Source organism: Alligator mississippiensis, chromosome 13, assembly GCF_030867095.1.
Source record: "Alligator mississippiensis isolate rAllMis1 chromosome 13, rAllMis1, whole genome shotgun sequence".
In the NCBI taxonomy this organism is placed as follows: Eukaryota; Metazoa; Chordata; order Crocodylia; family Alligatoridae; genus Alligator; species Alligator mississippiensis.
In genome coordinates this window covers 5,337,739-5,351,928 of record NC_081836.1, presented here as the reverse complement: position 1 = coordinate 5,351,928, position 14,190 = coordinate 5,337,739, and the positions used below count along the sequence as shown (strand labels likewise).

At 49.0% G+C, this 14,190-nt stretch overlaps 1 protein-coding gene across 3 annotated transcripts in view; it reads right to left on the bottom strand.

The window, feature by feature from the left end:
* Positions 1–805: 805 nt before the first annotated feature.
* VWA5B1 (von Willebrand factor A domain containing 5B1) overlaps positions 806–14,190 on the bottom strand; it is a 67,820-nt gene continuing 54,435 nt past the window's right edge. For 2 of the 3 annotated variants that reach the window (XM_019500040.2, XM_019500039.2), the window contains exons 19-22: positions 10,591–10,665; positions 9,994–10,063; positions 8,439–8,562; positions 806–7,850 (exon numbers count right to left, since the gene is read on the bottom strand). In XM_019500040.2, the coding sequence (XP_019355585.2) occupies positions 7,086–7,850; positions 8,439–8,562; positions 9,994–10,063; positions 10,591–10,665 (1,034 nt within the window). In that variant the 3' untranslated portion in view covers positions 806–7,085. The remainder of the gene's footprint in view (positions 7,851–8,438; positions 8,563–9,993; positions 10,064–10,590; positions 10,666–14,190) is intronic. The other variant, XM_059716619.1, reaches the window with a different exon arrangement.

Sequence of the window (14,190 nt, the reverse complement as noted above, 5' to 3'; positions counted from 1 at the left end):
TGGAGTCAATTCCTTGTTCTGCCACTGACTTCTCGGGTGACCTTGGACAAGTCACCCAGCCTCTGTACCTCAGTTCCTCAGCTGTAAAATGGGTTTAAGAACAGGGGTGGCAACGTTTTCCAGCAGCAGGCTGGAATGACCCAGCTCAGGTCTGAGACAGGCTGGCACTAGGATCCGGCCACTTCCCCACTGCTTTTCCCTGTCTCCTGGCTGCAACGCAGCGGGGCAAAGCCTCCTCCCCTCCCTGACTAGCTCCGAGGGCCGGATCCAAAGCTCCACAGGCCATAGGTTGCTGGGCCCTTGTCTAGCAGCATTTCCCTACCTCGCAGGGATGTGGTGAGAGCAAACACATTAGCAATAGGATTGTAAGGCGCTCAGTTGCCTCAGTGAGGGCGGCTGCATCTCATACCCTGAGCTACAAGGGGAGATTTTTTTTTCCTGTGGGCAATTTTGAGGTGGGGAAAAAGCCATCTTTTTCTACATAGGATTTTCCCTTGTGCAACTTTCAGGCATTTTGCTCAAATCAGATTTTTTTCCACCCCATTTTCAAAAACTCAGAGGGTAAGATATTTTCCCTGCTTTGAATGAACATTGTGTTTGGCCAAAAAAAAAAAAGCTGAAACCTAAATGTTTTGGGAAGAAACCAGCAATGATCCTTTCCTTCCAAGCTCTGTTTTTCCCCCCAAGGCCCAGCCGACTTCTTCACCAACCGTTCAAGTGACTCTGGGGAGGCTATGGGCATAGGAGCGGATCCTGGTGAACTGAGGGGAAAACCACAGCGAGACAAAAGTACTCAGGACACGGATTCAAGCACACTTTGCTTTATTGGGATAACACCACTTGTGTAACAGAGAACACGACCGCCGCGAGGAGCCAGCCGACAAACCCGCCATGCCCTACCGAGGGACATCTTCGGCATCACAGAATGGTCGACCCCGTCACACGAGGATAGCTGACACGGATAACACAGGGACCACAGCACGAGCACAGTCCTGAAGCCAAAACACTGCTTCCTCCCCTCCTACCCCCACCCCAACCCCGCCCCGGACACAAAACTCGAAGCCCACAGAACAAGGCAATGGTGCTGACGCATCCGGAAAGTGAGCGAAAGGCAACGGGTCTCCAACGAGCAGCAAAAAAATCACAGGCACCACAGTCACATTGTACGCTAGAGCGTGTGGTCGCATCCGTAGGCACTTGAGGGTCTGGAGAACAATCACCAGCCATGTCACTTGAACCACAGAGGACTGCAGAAAGCCACCCGGCTAATTTGACAGCTACGTGACACCACGAGCAGCGACACAGCGACACAAAACTCTGACTGGAACAGATGTATGTTCGACACATCCCTGGCAACGGAGACTGCATCCAAGCTAAGATGGACCACAGTGTAGTTGGAGAGCTCCCAACTTTTTTAACAATAGGTGAGGCAGGGTTTTACAGTGCTCAGAGCTGGGAACCATGACACCCCAAGTTCTGCTCCAGCAAGTCATTTAGCTGTCTGTGCCTCAGTTTCCGCACTTACAAACTGGACAGAGTTACCTACCTTGCTGGCATGGGGAGGCTGATCTAGTATTGATTGAATGCTCTGGTGTCCTTGGAATTAACAGTGTTGCCTGAATGGAAGCAATTACTGATCTTATGATGCTGTATCCAGCATGTCATGGGTTGCCCATTGGAGAACAGGCTTTGCAACAAGGGAGCTATATAAACCACCCCGCACAGCTGGAAGCCAGCGCTCCAAACTCCTACGGCTAAACCCCTTTGATGCAGAAGCAACCTCCAGGAGTATCCTTCCCTGCTCAGCTGGCAGAGGCTGAGGGAGCTGCCTTCTCCATGCAGCTGGACTTCGATACTGCAAGAGGCATTGCTGCAAGGTTCAGATCTTTGCAGCCGCCCAGCCCCAGTCTTACCCTCACCGTCTCTAACAGCTTGTGAACTGCCAACAACAGATCTCAGCATCTTGATGAGCATGAAGCAAGGTCACCCTCTGGTGGCCTGTCCAGACAGCCCGCACGGCAACTCTGAGGCCGTGCTGGAGGATTTCACAGCAGCTAACACAAGGTTAAACACTCCCCTGTGAGTCCAGCGGAGAGCTCTCCTTTCCCTGGCCAGCCTGTATAATTCTCAGCTAAAGCAAAAGCCTATCCCATCCATGCTAAACCTCTCCTGTCGGGTACTTTGGTTTGATACAATAACTGGACGCTTCCTCAGAGCTGACTTCAAGTTACAAGGCAGCACTCGGGGCAATCCTGCAAGGAGCCTATAGTACAGGGACATTCAAATGTTGGCAGATTATGCCAGGGTTGCAGGTGCCGAGACCTGGGTCGGGCCGTATGGAGTAGTACAGATCTCCCCAAAAATACTCTGACTGCATGTCTTGTGGGAGCTGTCCCTGGAAACCAGCACAGTTCCCTATTAACCAGCAGGGCTGAGGTCTGGGTCATAGCTATCTTAGATGGACCTAGTTCAAGACTCTGCTAACGTCTTTGTAGTGAGAACCCGAGAGAGAGCGAGCAAGAGTTGGGCAAAAAAGAGAGGTAGGTTTTGCTCTTCAGTAAAATATTACTATTACCTCAGATAAGTTCTCATCTGCTTACTGATCTGCAGGCTCCCCCTCCCTGGGGGTCAGTGCACTCTGAACTGCAGCCTCTGTTACATGGTTGAGCTGGTAATGCGGAGAGCAGGCTCAGAGAAGCAATAGGAATGACCTGTCAGCCTCCTGTTACATCTGCAAACCAACACAGAGTGATTTTAGAGCAGAGTTAGCAGCAGCAATGCATGTTTTACAAGTTCACAGAACTGCTCTTGGGCTAATCTGACTGTCTCAAGACTGTGCTAAAAAGCAGATAGCCAACACGAGTCTCTGTGTGCTAACATGCATGGTGGCTGTTGCATACAACACGCTACAGGTGGTGTGTATTTCCCTGTTTTATTATGGAAAGCCCCTGTCTCTGATGGCACATCCTATCTCTGCCGCTGGGCCACAGCTTGAACAACCAGAGACAGCTTCCTCTGCTGTTGCACACACTCTCCATACTTTTTTTCCCATACACACTCAATACATCTATGTCCCTCACTCAGTACATCTTCTAGACCCTGTATGTATTACAGACTCGTACAAGGGCTAGTTAGGAGTCACTGAGACTTGCATTTACATTGGAAAGTCCGAACCACAAGGCCATATGTTTGTGTCGGGGGGTTATAGTAACCGGGGAGATTTTCTGTGATGTTCTCATTTTTCTGTGCGAAACTGAGACATTAGACTGTGACTCACATCTTAAGGACATGCTGAGCCTCTAACTGAAAAGCCATTTGGAATGATTGCTAAAAGCCCATAACCTGGAAGCATCTAAAGTGCTTTGAGTGCATAGAAATAAGCTCCTATCAGATAATGCAGCATTGTGGACAGAGCTGTTGTGACACCACCTAGGACCTGTGTGCCAAGCCTGTCTGACCCACACGCCACAGGCCTCGGCATCTGCACATCTCTGCAGCCGTGGCTCTCTGAGCTGCCAATCTGGGCTTCAACACCCGCTACGTCTGCTGTGAGAGCCAGGCGCTCCCCAGGAAAAGGGGGTCACTGTGGGACGGTTTGCATTGATTAACACTTCTGGTATTTACAAAGCTGAGCCTTGCGGGTGGCTGGGGGGAGCAGGGACATGAGGCAAGGTGATAGGAGGGTGCAAAAACACTTGAAAAACCCAGTACATCAGGTCACTCCACCTACCAAAAAAAAAGCAGCTCGCATCACATTGCTTTTAGCCAGGGCCTTGCGCTGGCTCTGCAGCACACCGACACCACGTCACAGGGTGGGACAGCTACGGAACAGGGTAATAGCTACGCACACAGCTAAGCTTTCGGTTTGCTGCTTTCCATGACATGCTACTTGAGACAGGAAGAGCAAATGACCTGCTTGAAAAGGAGTGTTGCAGCTCTCCAGCACTTCCAATGCAGGGGCTGGTACATTAATAATGCCACACAATGACATGGGCATCTTCTGTAACATCCGAATCGATGCCCTGTTGAACACACATGGGATGCCAGCAGTTTTAGGGACTAATTTGGAACATAACCAGGAAAGGCATGGATGCATTCGGAACTGGACCACACTCTTGCAGCCTGAGCTGACAAGACACATATTTGAACTGGATCTGAAGACAACAGGAAGAAGCATCTTGTAACCTTCTCTTGCGAGACAAACAAAACTCCCATCCCAATCTGTTCACACAAGAGATTGTATGAAAACCTACTTCTTCTTTTTCAGAAATGCCTGCTCCAAAATTCATGGTTGAAAATGCTGGTTTCCCATGGGGGCTCCCAAATCAATATTTTTGCATCAGAAGAAAGTCCAGTGGTCTCTCACTTCTTCCCCCTCTTTTACTTCTCCTGGAGGGAAAGACCCCCTTGCCCCCAAAATCCAAACCCTGCAAATGGCAACTGACATTCTTCAGTTCCCCAAGACCAATGTTAAAGCTATATTCTGGGTTCAAACAAAAGAAATATATATTTTTAGAGTTCTCTTGTCAGAAAAATTAAAGTAAAGCAAAAATCACTGAAAATATTGCCTTTGCCCTCTATCCCTTTGCAAAGATCAACTTCAACAGAATCATAGTTTCTGACAGAAATTGTTTTTGGTTGAAAGCATCACGATCAGCTCCATTTCTCACATGTGAACCTGACCTCTTCCACTCCCTTTCACACAATCTCACATCTTCCAACTCACCCAACCATCGATAACTTTCCAACTCGCACAACCATCGATGGCCTCCCAACTCACCCAACCATCGACAGTCTTCCAACTCACCCAACCATCGATAGCCTCCCAACTCACCCACCCATCGATGGCCTCCCAACTCACCCACCCATCTTTTCAGGCACAATGAAACCTGCCCCCAATTCAGGGAAGCCTTAAAGCATGTGCTAAATTTTCACTTGTTTTAATGGGCTCTACATGGGTGCTGAAGTGAATAGGGAGGTTTTCTTGATTCACGGCCACGAGCTTGGTTGTACAAACCTCCCTGAGGTGACAGCATCCCCCGCATCCTGGGGTGACGGTTCAGATGCAGTCACCCTTCAGCCGCAGGCCATAATGAGGCCTGCACTGTCCCCATTAATGAGACAGTTACAGTTATGTGCACATTGATCAGAACAAGCCAGTTGTACTGTGAGGTTTGTCATGGAAGGGTCATATTCTGGACTGCAACAGGCTGAATCTGGTCCTTACCGAGTCTTTAATAATCACTCTATTATGAACTAATTGGCTGTGGTGTATTTAGTTGAATTAACATGTTTTTGACAATTGTCACCCACAGCATGTTCCTGGCATTAGCTGGAGATAACAGGGATGGTTCTGGTGACTTTCTTGAGCACTGGAGTCTGAGGATTACAGTTGCCTTCCACTATGAATAACTGATTCAGGATGGTTTCTGCCGAGCAATTACACTCACTGAAGGTCTGTCAATACAATTTGCTATCAGTTGTCACTTTGCATTAAGCAGAGTGGATACAGGTACCCACGGATAGTGCCTGTCACAAGCGCTATGGCATTCCAGTCAAAACACAGCACAGAGAGGATGGGAACAAGTTCAGCAGCAGTGCTGGAGGGAGGGGGAGGGAATCCAAGAGGCTTGCCAGGCATCCAACCCAACTGGGAGATAAATCGTTTGCTCACCCCATCTGGAGGGGCAGTGTGAGACCCAAGGGGCAAGGTGTGACACACAGGCATGTGACAGGTTTGCAAGCAGACACAAGAAGGTAGAACCTATGCACAGGGAATAATGCTAACAGGAGAAAAGGCAGCCACACCAATAATGAAGGAGCTCTGCCAATCTGGCCAGGACAGAGGAGTTTGGCTAGCAGGAGCATCGAAGAGCCAGGTGCACAGCAGGGCAGTGGAATATTTTCCATATGAGTCAGGAAACCAAAGTGCAAGAGGGTCAAAACCACTGGGCAAATGGCTTCAGGTTGGAAGTGCAACTCCAAGGCAGGCCCTTTAGCCAGGTGGTTTCGATCAGATGTAACATGCTGCACAGCCTCTCTTGAGACCGTAGGCTGTGTCCCAACAGAAGGGGACTTTGATAGAGCAGAGAAGACTTTACTTCTTAGGACACTTTCTTGTCTCTACTACAGTAAGCCAGAAGTGCTTGGGAAAGAGCTTGCCTTCTTCAGCCCATCCTCTGCACGTTCCAGGCAGTTTACTGACTGCAGAGTCTGCCCCACAATGCCCCTGCTCTGTGGGCACGTGATGCTAAGGCACGTTGTCAGCTGTGGGGCAGTCCTGGACACCAAGGAATTTGGAATTAGAGTGGGATCTGAGCACTTAATTCCTGAGGGCTTCGTGGAAAATCTCAGCCCAAATCCACCCCTGGTGATCAGTGAAGCCATTCCATGGCCAGGGCCAGGAGAAGGTAGCTTTCACCCATCTCCAATAGGAACAACACTACTGCTGTTAGAGTATAAGCTACCTGGACACTCAGTCACAGTCTGCATTTCCATTGCCCTTGACCTACGAAAAGGAGCAGATGCATAAGCATGAATCCTGAGACAAGAGACATAGGATAATCTTCACTAAAAGGCATTCAAGACTGACACTGGGGCACTGTCAGGTGCCTCTGGGGAGCAATAAATAAATCATGCTGCAAATGCTCTGCATGAAGAGCAGAGGGGAGCTCGGTAAGCAGGAGAAAAAGTGGGTGGGTGGATCAGACAGCTGAGCAATGCTTTGGGATTCTCTTCCTGGGAGCAGCACTGGGGACCAAAGGGAAGCTGCCCAGTGCCCAGCAAAACCAGATGTGCTCTTCCTAGTTACCAAATTGTCTGATCCTTTCTGCTGAGACAGTGGCCTAAATAACATCCTTCTGCAGGAAGCAGCACAGGACCTTGCTTAGGCTGTGACAAGAAGAATCGCCGAGCGTGGGATTTTGAATGGATCTCAGTCATGGGTTTGCCAGTGTAAAGCCTTGTTCTAATAAACGTGCACATCACTGCTGGAGCAGAGCTCAGTGTGTCTTTAAGGACTAGTCCCTGTACCCTGGGTGCCTTCACAGACAACTGCCTGGATCTCCCCCATGCCCCTGCCCCTCCTAGACATTGTTTGGGTTGTAGCACAGCAAGTTGAACTCAAGGTTCTCATCCCAGTGCCTGAGCAACACAAAGAGCTGCCGGGCTGCGGCCTTCACGGTGGCCAGGCCACAGCCTGGGGGGAACTCCTGCTCACTAAGCCATATGCTGGCTTTGGCAGCCACCAGCTCCCACTCAATGAAGTAGGAGGCCGAGCTGTGTTCCAGCCAGGCCAGGGCGATTGCCGTGGCCCAAAGCATCCCCTCTGGCTCAGTCCGCTGCTGCAGCTCAACGTCAGACAGCAGGGCCTGGAGCTCGGAGTCATCTGTCTCAGAGCCTCTGCCGCTGTCGCTCTGCAGCTCCGGAGGAGGCTGGGTGCTCTGAGGGGAGAAGCGGTGGATGGTGATAGCAGGAGGGAAGAGTTCATTCTCAGCTTGCAGAGCCCTGGAGAGGCTCTCAGCCTCACTACCTGAGAAGTGGCGAGGGCAGCCCCCATCCTCCTGGCCCTCGCCATGTCCATTGGTCAAGGGACTAGAGATGAAGTCCCTGTCAGAGAAGCCTTCTCTACGAACATCACCAGGCACCTGGAGCTGCTGGCCATAGGCTGGGCTCTTGGCTTCCCCAGGGGTGTCTGGCTTCCTCGTGCTGTAAGAGCCAGCAGAGGGGCTGAGAGTCATCCGGTGGCAGGAGAAGGGAGAGGTCCACTTCAGTTTCTCCATGGGAATGTTGGTTGCATCGCAGAGCGCTGAGTTGAGCAGGAAGGCACCACAGGCCAACTGCAGAGATACCTGCAGGGAGGAACCATAGTGCTGCCTTAAGGAAGTGCTGCAGTAAGGTCCCAGAGAAGATCTTTTCTGTAGCCAAGGCTGTGGATTACCCAACCTAGCAAAAGTCTACCCCAGCTACACCCAAGCCAGGCTGGGACAGCAGCACTATGGGCAAGCCAATAGTTTCCAGGATGATCACATGCAATAGAGCTGCTTGTCATCTCCTCTACTGGGTAACACTTTATTGCTGCAGGTCCTCAAGTCACAGAGTCCTCCTCAGAAGCAATAATTCTAGCTCATGCACTAGCAATACGCTCTATCTAGAATATGCAAGTATGCAGCGATCATGAGGAAGTGTAGGCTAGGAATCAGAAGGTGACTTCTAAGCATCACCTCCAAGAAATGAGGTCCTGGAAGAGTCTTCCGACAGGAGTAGTTGGAGCAAACAACCTAATCTAGGCTGGGACCGGAAGAGCTTATGAACAGGACATAGGACATAGCTGTCTGCAGTAGCCGGGAACTGGACCCAGTGATCAAAAAAGTCCCTCCCATTCTTATCTTCCTATGCTCCATTATGCCAAATAGCAGAGGTCTGGTTCAGTGGCTTACCAGGGGTAGATAGTCTTTGTTCTCATTGTCGCTCTCCGAGCTGGGCTCAGTCACCTTATTTGGAGATTTACTCATGAAACCTTTGGCCGCACGAGTCAACAGTCTTGTTTTATTAAGGGTCAACCTGCATCAAGACAAAGTAACAAGGGGAGGTATAGGCCACATAAGTCAGGCAGTCCAAAGACACATGCACCGGGCCTGCTGCCAAGCGCCTGCTCACCTGGCTTTACCTGCAATACAGAGCAGCCCATCGGTCCCCTTCTGAGCTATACTGCGACCAATATGGGGAGTTCTCCTTGCTCTGTACAGCCAGCGCTGCCCGGTAAAAATGTAACTCTCCTCTAGTTAAGTCTCTCGTGAAATACCCAAACTGAGAGGAAATTTTAGGAAGACCATCATTGCCCCATGCCTCAGAAGTAAATTATTCAGCTAATTAAGAGTATGTGACCCCGCCTAAACCCTAATCCTTTCTTTTGTCACTTTTTAGAAGAGCTGTGCGACTCATGCACTTTGACAGAAGTTTCCAGGGACTGGAGCCAGAGAGTCCAGGCAGCATAAAGAGAATGGGATGAGCATGTTAGTGCATGAGAAAGACAGGGGGCTTTTCCTTTGATCCCTCATCTCTTCAAATCACTGGAGAAAAGTAAAGCTTACAGTACCTATGTGACTTAAGACCCAAAGTCCTGCTGAATTTCAGTAGGCTAGGGCCCGCACAGTTTCTTCATATCAGATGACATGAACATACCTCCGTACCCACATAAATGGGTGGCTTGAGGAGGGAGTAGCAGAGTATGTAGTCCTCTAGGTCACTGGTTCCAATCTAAGCTATGTAGGTGCTGAATGAAAAAGTTACCATCTAATGAATGCTCAGTGCACTATGGATGGGTGTGGGAGCTTCATGTTGCTTTCCAGTGGGCTGAGATGTGAACCTACTGAGAGCCCCGCTCAGCAAAGACACTCGGGACTGAATGGGCCATCACTGAGAGTGACTCCCCTCTGTCACACCAAAGAAAAGGTGAGACAGAGTGAGGACGCATGTGTTGCACTTTTTTCTAAGTATATAAACACTAAAGCCTCCCTGCAGGAGTCTCTCCTGTCTGGTAAACAATCACTATCAACTGGCTGCAGTGGGTGGGACGGAGAATCCACCCCACATCTGGTCTGTTCACCCCACTCCTACAAGCATGGCTTTTATACAACATTTGTAAACTCAAAAATTAATATGGTGTATTGTCTAGATCCCAACCATCAGTCTCAGCTTTCTGGCTAATTCTCCCTAATCCCAGCTCACCAGCTGTCTGCTTAGGCCATTAAACCAACTAAAGAAGGCCTGGGGTATAGCACTTACAAAGCAAGACTGTGCTGTGAAACTTATGGCTGATAAGACCCTTAGTCTCAAAGCACATCTTTGCTTCTTGAGTTTAGCCTGTTCCCCATCTGCAGGATGCAGATACTCTCCCAAGAAATATACAGGGACTTGTGGTCAAACCCACAGCCAGGGAAGATACTAGACATGGGGCTTGTCTCATCAGGGAATGCTCCAGTTGTCTCTTACCTGGCAGCAAAGAGGCTCTCGATGGACTTCTGGGAGTGAGTGGAGGAAGCAGATGGACTCTGCAGTGGAGCTGGGGAGAAACAGACACAAGGATGAAATGAAGAAACCTCTGGTCAGATGGGAGAGTTAGCCCCAGAATTCAAGGGGTATGATCTATACACTAGGAGACTGGGTTCCCAACTGTTCTTCATGGCTTTGACATCAATTTGCTTTGAAACCTTGGCCAAGTTACTTCATCACTCGCTGCCTCCTTTTTCCCATGCGCGTCACAAGGACAATAATATCCTTCCACCTCTCAGGAAAGCACTGATGATCTCATAGGAGCTAGTCAGAGCTTTGAGGCTCTGAACTCCAGGCCATTCCATGAGGTGCCTAAATATGGGTTTATGGGCCTAATTTTACTCAACAATATACAGAGATTGGCCAAAGCAGATTTAAATCATTCAAATAAGATCCTATATCACCAACTGTTGCAGGAGCAGTTCAAAAGTCTGAACACAGGTTACTAACAAACTCTTTCCTCTTCCACTTGAAATATCAGTTGGATGAAACGGCATTGCCCTGGCCTCAAGGTATAACACAAATGCCCCCCCTTACCTTCCGGGAAACTGTAGCGCTCCCAGCCAGAGGAAGATGGGGTACTGCAGGGCGACAGGCCATTCTCTTCCATATCTGCAATAACAGAAATACAAGAGCAATGTCATCTATCTACATATGACTCTCACCTCCCTAAGCCTTGTCTTGGCCCTCTGAATTGCACGTACAGCCCTCACACCCTCTCCCAGCATTACTGTCTTCCTCATCCTCTGCTGCATGTATCACCATCATCACATCTATAACATGCAATGCACCCAACACATCTGTTACCTTGTTCATTCACCAGACTCCCTCTTGCTCCTCTCAACAGCCTCTATCATCCTTGGCTCCAACCTTCCCCATGACTTCAAGACTGTGTGCCTCTTAGGTCCTGTTTTCTGCACTGTTTTCCCCTTTGCATTACCTGATGGCTCCTTCAATGCATCTCAAGTCTATGTAGGAGAACCATCTTCTGGTGGGGAGAATCCCAGCCCCATTCACCTTCTATCTTACCAGTGGATCTGGCTGGACGAGGGAAGATGTGACTATTTGGGGCATTTTATCACGTTAAAAAGAGTTTACCAAAGGGTCAAATAGTTTGGCCATGACTCTCCATGAGTCTGAACACCTGGATCCTACTTCTGTCGGCCAACACTTCAGTCCGCTCTGGGTCAGGAACTGGGTATTCCAAAGAAACTGAATAGGGGTCATTTCTACTCCCTCTCTGCCACCAACTTGCTATTTTGATGCTGGCTCAGTCACCGATACTCATTTCCACGTCTCTAAAAGTGGGTCAAGCCTTACTCTCCAGGATTCTCCGCAGCTGAATGTGCAGAAAATACCTCAGGATCCTTGACAGGCAGGTCCTTTAGGAATGTGTGTTCACCCATATTCCACATTGAATTCATTCCAGGAAGAAAAAGCTTAGAATTTATGAGTCTCAAACTCAGAAGTAAGCCCACACCAACATGCAAAATATGATTCAGCTCATAGAAAGGAAATGAGAAACAAATTACTGCATCATCAGATCATTCTTTTGCTGCACCTGTTCATTTTTCTTTAAATTTCCTTTAATGGTGTCTCCCCCTATATAGACACTTTTTTTCCTCCTGCTTCTCTCTCCCTGCCTCTCCACCTTCCAGCAGCTGTTATTCCAGCTGGATGGAGTATTGATCAGCTATCTTGGCAGCTCTCTGAGTTGCTCTGAGGATACAATGGGAAGCTAAAAGGTGGACGGAGGCATGGCTGGAGCACAGAGATAATGTAATTGGCTTTTCCGTACTTGGCTCTTGTGGGATTGGACCTAAAGCCCACTGACATCCATAGAAAGACTCCCACTGACTTCCAGGGGCTGTAGATCAGTCCCATACTGTAAAGGGGTGCCATTCAATGATGCTTCTTTGAAGGTCTGTCCTGCAGAGGGAGCTCAAATGGCTTCACCATGCACTTTGCTTCCTTTTCATTAGAGCAAAATGTCAGCTTTAGAACTGGAAGGGACCCCAAAGACCATCTAGTGTAACCCCTATATCAGTGGTTGTCAACCTTTTTTAGACTCAATGCACCCCTGGAGAGACTTGAGGCACCCTTGGATAAATTTGAGGCACCCCTCAAAGATTCCAGTTCATTTTCATTCTTTTTTGCCTACAGAGAAATAATAGAGAGGTTTTTCAGTTGCAAAGAACTCAGAAAGACTCCAAATCTGGATTTCTATTTGAAATCAATGAGTCTATCTTGTGAATCATGTCTGCAAAGCTAATAGTGCTAACATTGTGGGGCACCCTGTGGAGTCCTTGAAAGGATCCCAAGGCACCCCACAGTGCTGTGGCTCCCCCCCGGTTGAGAATCAGTGCCCTACACAAATGCAGGATACACTATTCCTAAACTACCAGGAATGCCCAGCACAACTGAAGGATGAGAAACCTGTCACCTTGGTATCACCTCCGAGTGAAGGAATAAAGAGGTGCTAATTACCAGAGTCCCAGAACTGTCAGCCTCCATGTCTAGGGAGGCAACACATAGCTCCATAATGGGTTATGTCACCAGCTCAGAAGCAAGTACTGTTATTAAGTGCCAAGACTTAGATCAAATTTAAGCTAGAGATGTGCTGCATCTACTAAGCTTCTGGTCTCCCTGTGGCATCAAACAAGCTGTGACCACTGTCTCGCTTCAGAAACATGCTCCCACCCCAGGATGGATTCAGAGACAGCTCGCTGGAGAATGACAATTCTGTTTAGTGGCAACTTCCAAAATGCCCATGCTGGATTTGGTTCTGCACTGGAAGGCAACCCAAGGCTTTTGAAATAGAAAGGCAGGTGGAATAACGGTTTCATCACTCAGAGTCAAGCAGAAGGGGGGCTCAGACCCCAGAGACCCTCACCTTAGGCTCACGCAAGGACCATCCAGCTCTAGGTTACCAGCTACAATCCTTTGGCACTAGCTATGATCTACACCCTGCCCCAGGGCTCCCTCCCTGTCCTCTGAAAGGTGACTATAAACCCCTGGTGAATGAAAGGTCTGGTTTCTAAAGTGCTCAAATCCTCCCAGGCCTGAGGAGTCAACCTTTAGTATCACCCACATTCAATAGCTAGTCACACAGCACAGAAGCATGGAAAGGAGAAATGGAAATGTTCGGCCTCTCGGAAACCCCACATACCCACACTGCTATGATCAACTCCTCAGAGCAACTCTTATTCCCGTGGGCCACCAGGATGACCCTGCAGTGCTCGCTGGGATCACGCTAACAAGCGGGGGCAGATAACTAAGTGTTTCAGGTTGCATTAGCCTTGAGAAGCTGAGGAGATCAAGAAGAATATGAGGTTAGTTGTCAAGTCTAATACTGTGAGTGCTGCCAAGATTTAATCTTTGGTGAAAGAGAGGTGCAAGGACAGGAACGTGGAGAGAATAAGAGCTGCTGAGGCAGCTGCAAAGGAAAAAGCAGCACGCGCTTCTGAAGTGAAAGGGCTTCAACCCTGGACCAGCTGCAGCTCTGAGCTGTGGCTAACAGGCTGATGTGCCTGAGGTCAGGCCACTGGGCTAGAGAATGGGGTAGGCGCAGCTAGAGAAGAGTCTGATTCTAGCTCATTCCTGAGCAATATGACCTGGTGTCAGTACAGGGACTGTCCACAAGGTCATGAATTCCAGCTCCCTCCTTATTCCTAATGAAAAAGTAATTTTAACTTAGCAGAAGCCTTGATTGCACGAGCGAACATTCAATCCAGTTCATCTTTGTTAGGTGGCGATTTACTGGCAGCTGCATTAAAAGTCCCCTCATCTCTAATTGCAGGCTGATCGGCCCCTCTTGTCACCTGTGTTATGACTGCCAATTAATCTCAAAGCATCAGCCAAAGCCATTTCTGAGAGATTCAAAGAAGCTGTCATTATTTTCTGGAGTTTCCTTTCCAGGGGACAGCTTCCAGCCGGCACTGAGATTAGCTGATCCAGCCACATGTTATGCTCATCAGACCTTCCAAGTGACATTAGTCAGGGATATTCATTGCCAAAGAGCTGTCTCCTTGGCCAAAAAAAAGGGACATCTACATGACAGCCTAGATGGACCTCCCTCATCTGCCTCAGGGTTTGGGACTGGTGGCCAGGTAGTGCTTGGATTACAGATTCCTGGGG